Source organism: Coturnix japonica, chromosome 6 (genome assembly GCF_054131305.1).
Source record: "Coturnix japonica strain WE chromosome 6, WE-NBRP24, whole genome shotgun sequence".
Taxonomy (NCBI): Eukaryota; Metazoa; Chordata; class Aves; order Galliformes; family Phasianidae; genus Coturnix; species Coturnix japonica.
In genome coordinates this window covers 31,377,250-31,394,872 of record NC_140668.1, presented here as the reverse complement: position 1 = coordinate 31,394,872, position 17,623 = coordinate 31,377,250, and the positions used below count along the sequence as shown (strand labels likewise).

Sequence of the window (17,623 nt, the reverse complement as noted above, 5' to 3'; positions counted from 1 at the left end):
GGATACAATTAGCCTAGGCACAACTTAGTCATTCTCTTGGTATAATTATGAAATGGACGAAGGTAGTGCCAAATAACCTCAAATGCCCTTCTAGCTATAATTAATTATATTGCATAATAATAGTGTCAGTTTAAACATTGTTTAAAAGCGATGCTTTACTCAAAATTACAGCCACACTTACTTAGATTCTGCACAACAAACACACAGCAGCATCTTGACTTCCATTTTCTATTTTATTGTGTCATCGGTGCATAAGAAAAGCTCTTGACCAAAGAGGAGTCACTGATACAGCGGTAAGTAGAAGTGGGCAGATTCATCTGTCTGTGGTATATGAGGAGCAGGTAAATATTAGAAGTGCCCAGAGCAGAAGCAGGTACAAAGGGAGTGCCCTTTGCCTGCATTTACCCTTGACTACACCACTTAGAAGAGTTGCATAATTGATACAATTGAACCACATCAGGCTCTTACTTATAGAACATAATGAAATGGTTTTCAGCATTGTGGATCGTGCTACATGGGTGATTGCCATATATGCATCCAGGCAGAACAAATAAAACCATTTCCCTAAGGTATTGTGTCTCTTCACCTTCTCTGGTTGCACCCAGGTCTTAATTTTGAGAGCAGTTCTTCAGCGCAGCACGTAACCCTGTGCTGCTGCTGCACACACTGGTGCAGAGCAGAGGGCCTTGCCTAACACTGGAGGTTTGCAGCTCCCATGCAGTACATGGAGTGCTGTCAGAGACTGGAGAAGTTTAGGGGGCACACATATACACACCAGGCTATGCGGCAAAGACCCCTGCATCTTCCTTTTTTCCTTCTTTCAAACACTTGTTAACCTGTATGTGACAGAAATGTGGCTTGCCTGTAGAAGTACAGTGCTGCAGGCAGCGGTATTTGATGGCTGTTGTGATTAATGGAAGTGGGAGCGAGGCACAGAGTGGTCCCTGGATACACAACACAGGGAAGCTCCCCCCCCCCCAGTCTGCAATAATTGGGTCCTACTCTGCAGCTGTGTCATCCAGGGATGATTGAGGGCTACAACAGAAGCACGAGCATTGGGTGGCACTGAGAAAGGATTACTGTAGAAGTTACATAGAATACAGCGCTGTTATTTTCTCCTTTTTTTGTTCTTGTTGCTATCATGGGAAAGCCTGCGGCTCCCTTAGAAGTATTCCTCTCGCTGGATGCTTTGCCCATTGTTACATGGTGTTCTACTATTCCTATTGCATCATTTGAACTTGGCCTTTACTTATGATGCTACATTGTTTTCTGTATACACTTTATAATTAGAACTACTAATTGCAAGCTTGCCTGTTGCCTTTAGTTGCTTTTCCAGAGCATTACTTGCAAAAAAATCACAGTTACGTAGCTCTTTTCAGTTGTTCTGCAAGCGTTTTCATAAATAGAAACCAGGACTGTGTTTCTTAACTTAGCAGTTTCTAAGCTTTAGCTGGTCTGCAGAAATACATGAAACACAAAATTGAGTCTTTTCAGAAGCTGTTGAAGTTCTCCTCATCCTCCTTCTTCTTCTGAATAAAACATAAAGTCCCATGAGGAATGCTGGGGTCGTTCCCACCAGCTGTTACCTTTGATTTGAGCCAGTCATTTCCATATACGTGCTGCAAACTTCAACACAATGGTCCCATTTTATCATTTGTTATTTCAACTTTGCTGGTGATTCAGTGGTGTTATTCCGGTGAATATCAGGAGTACAGCAGTGAATCAGCTCACCAGCTCTGCTTCGTGCTATCTAAAATGAGGATCCACCTACAGGTAAAGTACTATCGCCCCACGAGTATCTCCCAGCCTGCAATCTGTTCTGGCTTGTCAGGTCTTCATCGGAAAAGGATTGCATGGGATCAGAACCGAAGCGTGTGCTGACTGCGGCTTTAGTCAGTGGGAGCCCTTGTGAACAAGATGAGCTGGTTTTGGCTTTTCTAATGATAAATCACTCCAATACTGGGGCACAAGGTTACTTCTGTTTTTTTAATTGCTGATGCTTTTGTTACCTGTGGCTGCCACAGATGGAGAAAGCAGCACCTCCACTGCTTGTGCCACTTCCCTGGGAGCGCTGCAGGGTGTAGGGCAGTGCTGTGCTGGGAGCGGAGGAGCTGGGCAGCAGTGATGCTCTCCTGGCACTGCACAGTGCTGGTGGTGGCTGCAGGGAGACGCCTCCCACTGTGTGTGTGTGCAGCAGTGGTGGTTAGATCTGCTGCTACAGCTGTTCCATTGGCAGCCACCAGCTCAGCTTCACTATTACACTTCAGTAAAGACTCAGTGGAAATAATGCTGGAAAGCATACACAGGTGAACAAAGCGTGTTCTTTCAGTGTGAGCATGCCACGATTTACTAACCAGCTTCTATTCAAACTGCCAAGTAACTTCCCTCTTCCTTTTGTCATTCCAGTTGGTTCCATTCCCAAAGTTGGCCTTAAAGGACACACAACAGAAATCTGCTCTCAGCCAGGGCCTGCAGATGTAGCCTGCTCCCACTTGCATGAACAGTGTGCACTTACCTCTACTGCACCCCATTAATGGATAGATTACTGGACGGAGCCCAGCTTTGTGATGGTGCTGGCACACTCAGCAAGAAGCAGCAATCCTTGCTTTGAGCACCAGCCATCACAGAGGACCTGAGCAGTGAACTGAGCATACAACAGCCTGCAGGAGAGAAGCAAAGCTTCCATTCTGCTGTGACACCCGGCCCCTACCTGCACAGAGCAGCTGTCACTGCCAAGGAGACATCAGGTGAACTCAGGAAAAGTGAAACATGGTGAGAAGAAAGGGGGAATGAACCAAAGAGACAGAATCTGCCAATAACACCAATGTAAACACAGGCCTAGTTTTTATCTTGTGCAGAGAGATTGTTTTTGAGAACAAATGCGGAGTGAAATGGATTCATATACCTCTGTACCAGGTGCAATCATTAGTCAGTAAATGAATTACACATAATTATCTGCTTTGTATTTAATTCACTTGGCTTCCAGTTTCTTACTCTTCGTACAGTGAAACTCTCTATCTCTCTCACACAAACACACTCTCCATGGGCAAGGAGGTTTTGGAGGGCTGCCATCATCCTGACTCATGAATCAGACTCCATGATTTGAATGATATTTATCTAAGCCTGCAAACAAAGAAGATGGCTATGTGTCCAATGAGAGAATAATTATTGTTATTATGTTTATAGAGCAACAAAGTCGGGAGTTAGGACCCCAGGGGAAAGGCGGCAGGAAGGGCGAGCTGGGCAGAGGCAGGAGGCTGCAGGCAGTGTTTCAGTGCAGGGATGTGCCAGGGCCTTAGCAGGGCTCCCTGCCGCTGAGTCACCTCTGCCAGGCATCGTTCGGTGGCCACAGCAGGCAGCGAGGTGATGGCAGCTTCCAAGGGATGCTGCCGGGGCTGCAGGACCAACACCCTGCAGGTTTTGCTGGGATGCTGGGGCAGTGCAGGGTCTGCCAGGGCTCTGGCAGCAGCTGAAGGCTTGGGGTTGGCTCAGGGCACTCCCGGCAGCTCCACCACCACCGGGACAGGACGGGGATGTGCCAGTGTGGCACATCCAGAAAGGGAAAGAAACCGAAAGCAGGAAGAGCATACTATGCAGGTAATACAGCTGCTGCCACAGCAGGTTGCTGAGACACAGACACGTCCCTTGGCATGGCAGTGGGCTCACCTTGTTTCGTGCCTACAGAGCAAGTGTGAGCAAAGGAGCTCTGCTCCACCGCATGGGAGAGCTGTGACAGTGGCAGTGCCACTTGAGATCCAGGTCAGTGCTCTGCACTTAGGGCAGTGCTGGAGCAGACTGCCTGCTGGGGCCATCCATAGCAGGCAATAAGCTTGGGAGAACCAGTAACTTCAATCCTGCATTTCTAAAGTGCTGCCAAAGCTTCATCTCACCCTATGACACCCCCTGAGGTTACAGGGACCCACCCCTGCCAATAGGGCACCTGATGTATGTGCAATACTCACAATACTCACTCCACTCTGTTGGGCCCATGGAGCAGGCCTGGTCCCACCTGTGTTCATGGCTTGGTGATGGTGACTGGGGGCTCCTTTGGCTTGGCACCACCAAGCAGACCCGGCTCAGCACAGCCATGGCTCTTCCTGCAGAGCCTGGAGATGTTGCCACACTGGAAGTGTCCTGGTTTGTGATTAAGTGCCATCCATCATAAAGGCAGGTGGCCCTTCTGTTGAGAGAATCAGAAATCCAAGTACCATTTGACTCCATTAACTCAGCTTTAGATGTTAAAACTGGACTCACCTTGCAGCCATCTCTAATCCCCTTCAGGTTACAACACACAGCCAGGAGACAGCAGCACAGACAGGTGAGGACACCCAGCAATGCAGTCAATGCAGAACAAATCCCACACGGGGAATAAACAAACTGTCCTGCTCTTGCTCTGCAAAGATCAGCCTGAAATGCTTCCGAATTTTGCCCCAGTTATTGGGAAGGGGGTGAAACCAATAACTACTTGATAATCAGTGCTGCAAAAAATGTGCCACTAAAATTGGAAATTGAATTACAATGTGCTACTCCAATCAAACCACTTCTGGAAACAAGTCTCATCTTGCCAGATGTTTTAACTGATGATTAAACTCACGTTAATATCCCAGGAAGAAACACGGAAGGGCTTTGACCAAGGAAGTACTGCCAATGCAATGGTACGAAATGATCTCTGGATCACAGAGCGTTCCTTGGGGGCCGTGTCTTGCAAGCGCTGGCTTTTTTAAACTGCAGTAAATCTTCCTTACTTAATTCCTTTTTCAGAATAACTTCAGTTTTCTGGAGTGGGTTGATAGAAAATATCTCTGTGGTAACATTAACAGCCCAGAGGGGGAAAAAGGAAAAGTTTTTACAGGAGAGCAATCAAAATATTGCTGAGACAGGACTGGCCACAAGGGGAGAAACAGTGGTTTCTGGACCTTTGGTAAAGCCCGGGAGTCCTCCATCTCACAGAACTGCTGCGTGGCCCTGGGAACGGCTCCCAACATATGTTTGTTTATCAGTTGGCCTAGTAAAACTACTACTGCTCCCCATGCATTTGGTCTACAAGGCATCTGAACAGCCTTGAGTGGAGGAGATGGTGGAGAAATCGCCCAGCACCGGTCACCGTAATAACACTGCATATAACACTGCATATGCAGCATTTCATATACAGGCATCTCCCACCACCTCTCATTGATGCACAAAGACTTTATATAATTGTTAGGAGGAACATCAGGCACTTACCCAACCTGAGATGGCAAGCAGTGCCCTGCTTACAGCCCCAGAGAAATACTGCCATGAAGCACGGGACCAACGACGGCACAAATACTTCTCTGTGAGCGGGTTGACAAAACAGCAGCATGAGGCCATAAGCTGCTGCTTTGTCATAGATCAGTGCACCCAGCACACCTGTTCCTGCTCACCCTGGGGCTGTTGCTGGACATAATACGCCTTCAGCTTTTCTTAACATTGCAACACGGATGGCAGCTGGCTTTGTACATGTGAGCACGGTCGTACTGTCACATGCACCACAAGGCTGCAGAGCTGCCACGTTCCTCACTGTCAAACCCAAAACGTTGCTCTGCAGTTCCTGCTCTGATGGCAGAATTCAAACATCACACAGTGTAAGTCCTGTCTACTTGGGTACTGTCTACTGTCTACTGAGGAAATAGAAATTTCAAACTCCTAGAGGAATTTTTTCCCAATTCACAAGCTGTTCGATGTTAACAAAGTTATACATTGGAGTCAGTGACAGAAGAGCACAGGTTCAGCAGCAGAGATATGAGATAAGCCCCACAGCTGCTGGACTTGTTGAGTTACCCCAGTGAAGGCAGACAAGTAATTTACAGTGTTTTAACAGTCTGTGCTTGTGGGGATTGTACTAATTTTTTTGTGAAGATATTGAAGTAATTTACAATAGGAATATTGTTTACCTGCCCTGTGAAGGTTCCATCGCAGAGCCATGTGTGCTTTGGATGGCTTAGAAGAGGATGGGGTGAAGGAGTGGAAAGAACCACATCCTCCTCTTGGTCACAAATCACTCATGTTTTTACCTGAAAAACCATAAATGTGTCTGTTTGCAGCGTCCTGGCACGCAGCCTGGGAACTTCCATTAAAAGCTGTAGCTCCACCACACTGCGACTCTCAGTGCCAGACATGGCAATTTCAGCACGCAGAGAAAAGCTCTGACATCATGACTGTGGCAAAAGAAAAAGCCTGGTTAATCCAACAGTAGAGTTCACCATTGCTTTCCCATAGGGCTGCCAGGGTATTTCTCCTCTGACATTGCAGTACACCCTGGCTCCCAGCTGTTACATTATTCCATTTTGTCCTGTTGCACCAGCCTTGCTTTAGGACAAATACATGAATCTGTTTTGGTGATGTGAGGCAATCTAGCCCTGACCTTGTGTGGTGCTTCACACAGACGTAATGCATCCTCTGAAGCCAGGGGGAGCGTGGCTCTAACAGCTAATGGCAGTGCAGGTCATGTCCTCCATGTCCAGGGCACAGGAGGCACCTGCTTGCACACAGCCCGACCTTCCCAGTCTCCTGCCTGCAGTGAAGGAGTCAGGACCTGGGCTCCGCTGTAGCTCTGTGGCAGAACCAGGCTCTCTGAGGTCATACAATGTCCCCCAGTGCCGCTCATGGGCACAGCTGTGAAATCCAAGCTTTTCTGAAGAACCCACTCCTGCCCGTGCTTTCTGCCATTCCATGCCAAAGGAATGCCAATGAAGCCCATTTACAATTGTTTTGCTTGACATATGGGTCCCAGATACGGACAAATTGCCAAAAGAAGTCCCTTTCTGTTGGGTGTGGGTCTACGCTGTTGAGCTCGGCTCTACAGGAGGGAAAGGACAAAAGGACAGCCAAAGAGAGGAGAAAAGCTGGGCTGGGAGGGAGAGGCAGAGGAAGATTTTGCGTGCGCCCGGGAAGGAAACAATGGGACAAGGGGAAGGAATTAAAAGAACCACATCCTTCTCTGCATCACACCCCTGCAGTTACTCATGCTGGACCAACCCGTAGTGCCTAACATCGCTCCCCTGTGAGTGCTGTGGTGAGCTCTGTCCTGTCTGATGTGCCCAGGCACCACGAGGGCAGCAGCACTCATGGCACAGCAGATCAAGCCTCTCTCCTGCACAATGACATTCTGACATATCCCTATTCTCATTAGCCTATCCCAAGTGCATGCACCTAATCCAGCCCTACAATCTGGAATATAGGCCAAAGCATGTTCCTCCCTCCCCTCCACCTCTGACCCCATGGCCAAGCCAGCCCTGACCCCACAGACGAGCTCCCCAAGGCTCTGGGCAGACGTTCCAGCTGGGATGTTCTCACCCACTGCACTGCCCTGCAGCTCCTCTTAGGGAGGAGGTACAAAAGGAAGCGACAAAGACAAGGCGGCATTTTCTTGTACCCTCTTATTGCCCTCTCCTCTCAGGCCTGCCTGCTCCTCAGAGCTCAACACTCTGCTCATTAACTGCACGTCTAATTAATGACAATCTTGGTGTTTTTTCACTATCCGTATATTCAATAATACAGTCATCCTCTTTGTGATATTCACCTTTCTACACTATTTGCATTTTCAAAGCATTTGCAACCATTTCCTGCTTACGTACAACTTTATCACTTCCAGAAGTAGTGCAAGGTAAGGGGGGATGTCAGCCCTGCCTCCCAGATAGAGCCATCAATACATAGAGGACAACAGGGATTATCAGCAGCTGAGAATGTCCAGTGTCAAGTCTTTTGTTCTGAACAATCCAGAAATAGGCCTCAATTTACCATTCCCTCCGATTAAAGGATATCTGAAAGCGAAAGGCTCCAAGCTGAAGCCACCATCCTCTCAGCTCTCAAAGTCCTACAGCTCTGAGGTCACACCTTAATAAATAGCACTGCTACTTCGAGAGCTGAAAACAGGACCAGTACGAGGGGACAGGTTACACACTTGGAAGCATGCAGAGTCCTTCAGGATTTATTTGTTCACTCCAGAGAGAAAGTGAGTCATGAGAAACCTTAAGGTGGAGCGCTCAAAACAAGGAGTGTATAAATGATTAGGAAGGGAAGGTCAGCACCAGTCCCTCAAGTCAGAGCATGTCCCACTGTCGATGGTGCATAAATAACACCAGCTGGATGCTTGTGGCTGTAGGAGAACGACTATTGCAATTCTAGTCCCTTACATGACTCTGGCTGTTATCATCAGTGTAGCTGATCTCAGTTTTTTTATAGAAATAAAGTGGCTGATAAATGGAACTCAACAGATCTGCTTTCAAGTCAGAACTGCATGCTTGACAAAAGCTAAGATTAAAAAATAAAATAAAATAAAATAAAATAAAATAAAATACAAGCTTTTACTGCACGGAGATTCAAACACAGCAATGGGAGATGGACCTGAGTTCCACTTGTTCTCGTGCAGCAACACAATTAATCACCTTGTCAGATAAAATCCGATTGCAAAACCTGTATTAGCACACCAATGCAAATGAATGAGAAAACATTCTCTGTTTTCTTCAGACCACAGGTTGAATTCAGAGCGTTTGCAGAGAAGAAAATGATCAGTCAGCTTCTCTCCAGTGTAAGTAAGTGATGGTGATTCCATCAGAGATACGTGGCAAGGCCGCTGGCATCTTAAAAACCCCAAGACAAACTCTTACGTTACAGAAATGCTCTGTGGGTAACACACCAACACCTGACTACGTTATCTCTAGATCCACTGATACAGTGCAGCACTGTGTAACGCAGCACCTGAGCGCAGCTGAAAGCTTGGAGGGGTTGGTACTTTCACCACTATCAGCTGTACACTGCACTGGGGGAATCCTGGCCAGTTCTGTACTTTATTATCCAGCAGTGACAAAATCTCTTATGGAGATTATGAGCACCTTTTCCTCTGAGCTGTACAAAACCTTGCAGGACAGGCGACACTCCTATTCTCCAACTCCTGAAGCAGAGGACAATAAAGATGTAATTGCCATGTGTTCAGGTAAAGGAGCATATTTGGACCAAGCTTCACACCTGCATGCTTCCCAGCCCAAGTGCCACCTCCCTTAGCAACAGTACCTTTGCACCAGCACTTTCTCTCTGGGATAGTTCTCAGCTCCTCTGGTGATTCTCTGGTGCCGGCGCAGTGTGTCTCGCTGCTGGGTCACTGACCTGCAGAATTAAGATGTGATTTTGAGGTTTAACAAAGTTTAACATTGTCCAGAACTGTACAAGGTTCAGTGAGTTCAACCTGCCTTTTTTTTCTCTGTCTGCACACATCTATAGTGATGTGTGTCTCAACACAACGCATTTGTGGAGGTGCTCCATACATCGCCTTAACTTGAGAATCTTACATTTTACAAATGTTAACTGTGGGGTATAGAATCCTTACTCTGAGCCATTCCTAACCCTCAGGATAGCTGCAGGGCAGATGTGCTTTGTTCTGCACAGAAGAACAAGTGCTCACATACATGCATTTTGCCTACAACTCTGTGATTCTTGTTCATTTCTGCAGGCACAGCAAATGCTGATATGGGCACGCTGGAATGAAGGAATGACATGCAGTCTGTCTCTGTCTTTTCTTCTTTGGGAGCTATTACAGAGGGCTGCCCTTCTCAAAGCGTTTGCCAGTGAAATTAAGACTGCATCCATCCTGTGTAACAAAAGAATGAAACGACACAGTAAAAGCTACAAACTCATCAGAGGTTTGGCAGTCACAGAAAAAATGTCTTGATTCACATACACTTAAATGAATAAATAACCAAATTAACTACTTAAGCAGTGCTATCATTCTTTGTCAGTGTGATCCTCAGGCTTATGCAAAGTGTGTGAATGCTCTCTATGCAGCGCAGACAAGCATTTCAGAGGGAAGATGCATTACTCAGGTTTCTTTGCAATGAACTGTACCGAAAAAGGATGTTAAGCCTGTAAGCTCAGAATTGCTTTGTCTTCATCATGCAAGCACATTGCTGAGACATGGCTGGCTGGCACAAGCTTATTCTGAGAAAGTCATAACAAAAAAACATGTATTTATTCCTTTTAAAAGAAATGAGGAATAACCCTGAAAGCTGACCCAGCTCTTTCCTTCTTTCCCCTTTGTTATTTTCCAGTATCTCTGGGCCTGAGTCAAAACCACAGCTGTCCATCTAGCTTTCCCACCGACTTCTGTGGGGCTGGGATGGGGCCTGCATGTTATCTGACCTCAGTGCTGTCCAGAGTTTGTCATTTATATCATAGGCTCCCAAAAAGACAGAGCAGCAGACCCCAGACAATGTGAGGTAAGAATAAGATTAAGGCTGCCTGGCACAGGTAATTGTTTTATCACAAGTGGTGGTGAGACATGGCTTTAAAATTCAAAGGAGTGATGCCTTAGCATGATATCCTGTGTTTGAAGAGCACCAAGCACAATAGATACGGAGGCTTTGGCCAGGGAGATTTAATAATAATATGAAGAGGAAACAGAATTGTAACTGAATTTGATGTCTGACCACAGTCCCCTCAACTTTGCTAATATACATTACTGCTCTGTTTGTTTGTTTTTTTCTGAGAAAATAGGGATGTACTTGGGAGGTATGTCCCTCCTTTCTTTCTACTTGGACATGCAGTCATTTGAGGTGTGATACATCAGGGATTTAGGCACAAATTATGTGTCATCCAGGATGGCACAGAGAGCATCACCGTCATTCCTGAGCTTGCTAGTAGAGCCTCAGCAAACTAATGCTATGCATCTGTGTCCTGGACCAGGACACATCATTGGTTTTTGCAGACCAACAGCCTCCTGTTCTCCTGTCCCCTGTGTTCCCTTCTAACCTGTAAAAAGTATGTGAAGTGCAAGAGAGAAAAAGTCAACATTTGTTCAGTACGACCTTGTACACAGGATGGAAGAGCACACAGCACCCAGAGTACATCAAAACACAGCTCTCCTTACACAGAGTGGGTTTTGACTAAAGAATAAAACCAGGAAGGAAATGGTTAAAATCAGAGGGAAAAGGCACAGTTTAATAACCACAATAAACAGCTACTGACCCTGCAGTAATGCAGTGGTTTCCATAAACCCAAGCACTTTGCAGAGGTTGTGGGCCCCATCCACAGCTATCTTCTTGAGCACGCAAGCACAAGGGGCGTTCACCTATGAGGAAAACATTTTATCCTTTATTCACACTAGGAAGAAAATTTCTTCTGCTGGCAATAGACCCCACCAAACACCTGAAGCCTCACCTCAACCACAGCATGCAGGCCTGCAGTCATGGAGGAGAATAGAATGCTCCCACAGCTGAGCATCCCACTCCTCCACGTATTATGGGGATCACCCTCCCACTTTGCAGAATTCTCCACTGTTCCTGAGGGGCTGAATTTCCAAAAATTAACATTTTTCAGGCTGGTCCATTATTATGGGTGATAATTTTCATCATCATTTTTAAAGGGATGGTTCAGTAGCCCCGTTAAGAATCTGAATGCCCGTTGTTTTTGCTGTTTGGATGAGACAGGCTGTAACCATGGGCTTTAAAAATAAATAACTTGTTAATACCATGCTGGCTTTAAATAGAGGTTCTGGCCCATGCACCTTCCCTTCGGGAGTTTGATTTCTCAGATCTGAGCTCCATCATTTGGCAGCACTGCAAAGTGTGCCATGTTTTATCTTCACACAAACCCTCGCACAATTTTTCTGGAGAGCAGGTAAAGGTGTAACAAAACTTGAGCTGTACAGACTGAGGTTCTGAGAAACAAAGCCACCAAAAGTGTGGCTCCATGTGGGAAACACTGTTGTCTCAATTGGATGTGAGCATCACCACAGGTAGGATGATGAACCTGAGGGCTCAGCTCCCTCTTGGGACAGCAGAATAAACACATTGCATGAGTTTTCATTTCAAAGAGCAATAAACCTTTTTCCAGTCAACCCCAGCACACACCTAACAACTTATCCTGCAAACTGATAATTAATCTGCTATGTTATCCTCATAACCTTCCTGTTTTGGCTGTTTTCTCTTCTGTTTTGTAAACTCAGATCTGCTAAATAATGCAATTGGATTCCTCCTCTCCAATCGCTGTCATTCTGTCCTACAACACTCAATGCCACTTAATAAAGTGACAAGAAACAACGCACTGAATGCAATGTATATTGCTTGCGTTCGTCTTCATCGCAACAATGAGTCATTATTCAGAGTATGTTTATGTAATATCATAAATACCAATCTCTGGTATTTATGCAGCATAGTATTTACTTGGGCAAGTTGCCACATGCACTAAAGAAGTAAACAAAGAGCCATTCTTTGGAGGGTTAAAAAAGTCTTAAAATGAATCCAATTTTCCTTCATAAGGCACTCCTTGTTATTTTACCTAAAGTGGCTCTTTAAGATATACAGTATGATAAAACACACAATTCCTGGGAGACGTAATTATGGTTCCTAAGAGACTGGTGAATAAACAATCAGGAAAAGAGTGTTTGTTTTCCCTAGGTTTTTTCTTAACTATTAATGGAAGGCATTAAAAAAATGGGGAGGGATGTGTTGGGTCGATAAACGGTAAGGAAAGCTGAGGAGCACACTTCACTGAGCACACAGGGCTTCTGCCTTAAAAGCAGAACCATTTTATTGGATTGTAAATAATCCTGTTTTGCAAATGTGTTTGCGGTGGGTGTAAATACCACAGTGCACTCTTTGTTATATTTACTGTACTGCGTACATCAATGGCACAGCGCGTGTTCCAAAGTAAAGAGCTCGCCTTGTCTCACGTTACCTTTAAGCATTAACACAAACAACTTCCTTCGAATCAAGGTGACAGAACCTTCTGCATCGTACAAAATGTTCTATCTGACACAAATTCCTCAGCGCGGCGGGGGCCCCGTCTGGCACAGTGCCGAGCCATGGCAGCTATTGCTCTAGATAACCAGGGACTGCAGTCAGCACAGCACGGACATGGACACTGGAAGCACGGAAGATGGCTAAAGCAGAATCAGCAGCTCAACAAAACCGCCTTGCAACCTACGTATATCAGAACACAATCAAACAGGACAGTGCTGAACATGGTCTACATGAAGTCACTCAGTGATTTTAAAAACACACACCCCCAGTAGCACTGCTCATTTCTCTACATCAGTTCCCTCTCCTATAAATCAGATTGGTGGAACCAAGTCATTCTGTTAGTGAGTGAGTGATGGGCCTTGGAGTGCCCTCACTGAAGCTCAGTTTCACACCGCAGGGCCTTGCTCATGCCCCAGCTCCCATCACTGCAGCTTAATAACATCGTGTTAGAAACACCTCGTTCCTTTAGCAGACACAAATGGAAACCTCACCTTCCTCCTGTGGCAAGTAGGTGTCAGAGCAATAGATCACACTGCTGTAGTTAATATTCATTTATGATCCACTTATTTCCTTAAAATAAATAAATAAATTAAAAAGCACTGCAGAAGTCACAAAAGAGTCTATTTTCCTCAAGAGATCTAAAGTAAAAGCTGATGCCATTGGTGGGCTGAAGAGCACACACGGGCTATGGGTTAGTACCTACATGATGGGAGAAATGTCATATCTTTTTATCTGTCCTGCACACATTGATTTGCAAAAATGGTGACAAAAAACGTATGCACAGGATGAATCTGCTCAAGCTAGTACTTGTTCCCGTCTTTAGGATTTATTAGAGAAGTGAATAAACATACTTGTTGTGGTAATTAACCCCACGTAAATCACAAATCCTGTCTTTATAGGGTTTTGTTTGTGCTGCTGTCATTAAGAGCTATTCAGTGTTTCCAAACTGGAGGCAGGCCCGAGGTGAAACCTCAGCAAGCAAAGGGAAAAGACGTACAAAATGGGGGACAAAGCAGGGAGACCCTTCATCACTGGGCTGCTTCCTTGAGGCTGCAGCAATAAAATCCATTAAGCCTGAGCACCTCTGGGCAGTCTCATTTTGGTAAGTTTGTCATCCAAGAAAAACAGACTGACCACCAGGCTCTTGACCCCCAGGCCCTGATTGTGTGAGCCCCATTTCCTTCACCCGCACAGAACTCAGGATCCATCCAGCCCAGTGTGTGGCACATGTGGGTACTGCAGTACAAACTGTTCCTGCCAGGCTGGGCTGTTAAATGCTCCTCAGCCTCTCGAAGGTCCCTTCAACAGTCTGCAGAAATCATGTCACTGATTTCAACAGGCATGGGATCAGGGTTAGTACTCCCAGACCAGATACCTGCACAGATGAACGGTGGCAGTGCTAACTCCACCCTCAGGAACAGCCCCTTACCTCCTCCTTTGTTGCTGGGCCCATCCTGCCCTGCTCCTTCCAGCAAACACCTCTGGTAAAGGAAGCCTCTCTCCATAAGGAAATGCCTTCCCTTCTGTAACAAAGCCCTCACATTAATTAGCGGCGGTGTGATGCCTTCGAAGAAGGTCTGAAGTGACACTGTAATGCTGACTGAGTGGATACTTCAGTCTGGCAAGTCGTTAGACCTCTTGCTGACATCTGCCATACAGAACATGCAAATGATCGCGATTAAGTAATAGCAATGAGGAACAAGACAGTTTCTACGCACAGAGTTTTGATCACTTTGGTAAGGAGTGGTCGATCAAAGATGCCTTTCAGTTCAGGACACTTCTTACTGGAGGAAGGTTACCCAGTGAATAATCTGGAGCCACCCAGCCAGGAGCCTGCTGGAGGATGGAAATATAATGAGCTCCTCATAGGTCAGCATCGCTTGTGAGACACCACCACTTCTCCACTCGTGCTATGAACCCATCCTGTCTTCAGGCTACGCTGGTGAAAAAACGATCACCCAACAAAGACAGCACAACACAGCAGAATTGAAAACACATTTAGCAATTTGCATACCTTGCGTGCCATAGAACACCCCCAAAATCCTGGTGGAAATGTGCATAATGTGCCAGACATCTTGAACCCAGGAACTCCCCTCCCCATAATCCCCAGGGACCAAAAAGTTTCTGATTGTACTCCAGCTTCCCCATAAAAGCTTCATTGTTACAGCAGCCCAGCCTTTACCAGGAGTCATGGCATCGGGCCACAGCCTCCAGGGACGCTCTCAAGCTGCACAAAACAAGTTTTTCCAAACAGTTTAAGTATTTCCCAGCCCAGACTCTCACATTCTAGTTGTTTGTGCAGGGACAGTAACCCACCAAGCCCTGCCTAAAATACTGGTTGTTTAAACTCCACAGAGACATTTTTACTAACATTCCTTGCTGCCGTAACCTCTTGACCACTTTAAACTACTATTAACGGGCTGACTCCATAGGCCTAATGTCAAGGAGTCATCCCCGCTGCAAAGAAAGCAGCAATTGGACAATAGATCCACGACTGCTGCTTCCTTAGCACCACTGCTGCAGCTGGAAATGTCTTTGTTCAGCTGGACATTGCAGCAGAGACATATCATCAATGAGGCATCACCCAGTTGCAGTAAGGGTTTGTGATGAAAGTGGGGGACACTGACTGGGTGAAAGCTGTTGGACGCAGGGGGTGATGTGGTTAAGGGGAGCTGCGCCTGGCTGCAGGGCACACAGGTCTTCGGTCAGACCCTTGATATCCCATATCTTCCCCTCTGTTCCTGCTATAATCAAGCTCATCAGGGCACTCGTTTGCTAAATTAGTACTCATTAATGAAATGCTAATTAAAAAAAGGTCTGATTGTAATTCTCAGCTTCTGTTTGCCACGGACTCTCAGTACTTTGGAGGCACCAGTGTGGGCCCAACACGCAGCCAAAGACAGGCATGGGCCAGAGCTCTGCTCCAGCCATACTGACCTTGTAGGAGTGAAGCACCACTCTGAGTCACGGCTCAGCCATGCAGCGTTTGGTGGGTTTTAACACAGAGCTCTTCAGAAGGTGGCTTTGAGGTGTCTCGCTCTGCAAAGACAACAAAACAAACAGAATTGGATCTGAAGAGGAATTTTTTGAGTGCTCAGCACCAGGCCCCGTGTCTGCCAGGAGCCCAGCAGCCCTCAGTGAGCTGCTGCAGGCGAGTGAGTGCCAAGGGACAAAGCCTTTGTGCGTGTGTCTGAACACACTGCTGTTTGAGGAAATAAAAGGCTTTAAATGTGCCAGCGGCATGGCCAAGGGCCCCCAGTCCATCAGCACATTATCCCTTTGGGCTCTGGGCAGGGATGAAAGCTGCATGGACAGACAGCTGCCCTCGTGCCCTCTCCAACGGGGCAGCTTCAGCCAGCAAGCACGTAGCACAGCGTCACCCAATACCTTGGTAAGGCCTTTGGCTCAGTTTGGTCTAATTTGCTAACACATGCACCATAATTACAGGGCTTGTGTTTAGGCATATCTCAAGAGTTCCTTGTACATGTAATAAGAGAAGCTCATTCATCTGGATCCCATGAGGGAAGAGCAGTCCTACACCATCCAGGGTCAGACCTCTTCACACAGGTGCCACTGAAAGCTATCAGGAATCAGTTGCAGATCAAACCTGATGTTTTACAAAGTTCTGCTTTTGTTCCTTGCATTTGCTTTCTGGCAGCTCTTATGGTGCCTGCTGACAAGGCAGGAGCAGGGACACAGGCAGGCTCCTCACAGCACCCTGTGTCGCTCCAGCTTCCCAGTACAGTCCTTCTTCCCTTCTTGCCCCAGCTGGGGACACCTCGGTGAGTCTGAAGGTGCCAAACTGGAGGGTGCTCCTGAATGACAGTCACTGCTCTGCCGGTGGGTGCACAACAGAAGGAAGGAGATTTGACTGTCTACATATGGCTCCTTGCCAGCATAACTACATTGCTTAAAGCTGCACTGCCTTTCTTTACCTTTAATAGCTATGGACCAGCATAGCATTCTCTGCAAAAATTTAAATGGAGACCAAGTCCAAGTGTGGAAGTTGATCCTTTGCCTTCTGTGTGCCCAATGGCAACATCTTGTGTTGTTTAATAAACTCCATCTTGCATCTTGCAGGGCATAGGTTGAGCCTCAGAAGCTCTTCTTGGTGTTGTAACAATCCTTGTGCAGGTAACACAGCTGGGCAGCTTCTCCTGGCTCTGCCCTCAGCTTGGGGTGAAGCTTTTCTCTCTCTCCATGGCAGTTCTGCACTAAAGCTGTGCTTGCTCCAGCCTCAGCCACACTCAATGCTTTTGAACACTGATGATCAGAGCTGTTTTTCATGCTTTGAGATGACAACTAATGAACACAGAACAGATGACACAGCCAAATGATAGAAAAAAGTTCATGGCATTTATTTGCCTTAGAATATTTCATTAATGTGAGACAAATTTCTAAGAGAAAGCCTCTGAGTTTGCCCCCAGACAGGGCTGCAACTGATGTAGCAGGCTGTGTCATGCAATTACAGCTTAGCAGGCTCTAGGAGTAAGCGAGAGCCTCAGCATCAGGGGGCTAGGTTTGGAACAAGCACTGCAATGGTTCCTTTTGGTAATATGGTGAATTCCTACCTTAAAGTAGAGTATAAGGGCACAAAGTGATGGTACAGACTTTGCAGTGGTTCATCCTTGTTGAAGTTGAAAGGCTGCAGTGTTACCAGGAAGGTTGGTGCCTCTTTCTGGATGCTTTTGTAGAGTTTCTGACAATGGCTTAAGACATGAAATGCATAAAATTCTCAAGAGAAATTTTTAGTTCCCAGAGAACTGAAATATTTTGAGCTCTTGCACTGAATTGTTGGCTCTGTCTGAAAACGAAACCATGCAGCTGCCCAGACCACCATGTTGCCACCAGAAAATGGACATGGCTGTGAG

The 17,623-nt window shown here is 46.4% G+C and overlaps 2 protein-coding genes and 1 long non-coding RNA gene across 8 annotated transcripts in view; 2 read left to right on the top strand and 1 right to left on the bottom strand.

Moving 5' to 3' along the window:
• Positions 1-2,951, top strand: part of LOC107319257 (uncharacterized) — a 30,304-nt gene extending 27,353 nt beyond the window's left edge. Inside the window, exon 13 of the mRNA XM_085550606.1 lies at positions 172-2,951. The gene's annotated coding sequence lies outside the window, so the exon portion shown is untranslated. The remainder of the gene's footprint in view (positions 1-171) is intronic.
• LOC107319261 (uncharacterized) overlaps positions 215-17,623 on the bottom strand; it is a 141,460-nt gene continuing 124,051 nt past the window's right edge. For 2 of the 6 annotated variants that reach the window (XR_014947540.1, XR_014947539.1), the window contains 7 exons: positions 15,690-15,791; positions 14,471-14,588; positions 14,182-14,275; positions 10,978-11,080; positions 9,031-9,123; positions 6,033-6,176; positions 215-4,180 (listed from right to left, as the gene is read on the bottom strand). Coding sequence is in view for 4 of the 6 variants with exons in the window: in XM_085551124.1 (XP_085407250.1) it covers positions 6,092-6,176; positions 9,031-9,123; positions 10,978-11,080; positions 14,182-14,257 (357 nt within the window). In the remaining 2 variants the exon portion in view is untranslated. Of the gene's footprint in view, positions 6,177-9,030; positions 9,124-10,977; positions 11,081-14,181; positions 14,589-15,689; positions 15,792-17,623 lie in introns of all 6 variants that reach the window. The other 4 variants (XM_085551124.1, XM_085551122.1, XM_085551125.1 and 1 more) reach the window with 4 other exon arrangements.
• Positions 8,288-12,050, top strand: LOC116653980 (uncharacterized). Its single transcript, XR_004308713.2, has 2 exons — positions 8,288-8,548; positions 9,467-12,050. It is a non-coding gene; the product is annotated as an uncharacterized LOC116653980 (long non-coding RNA).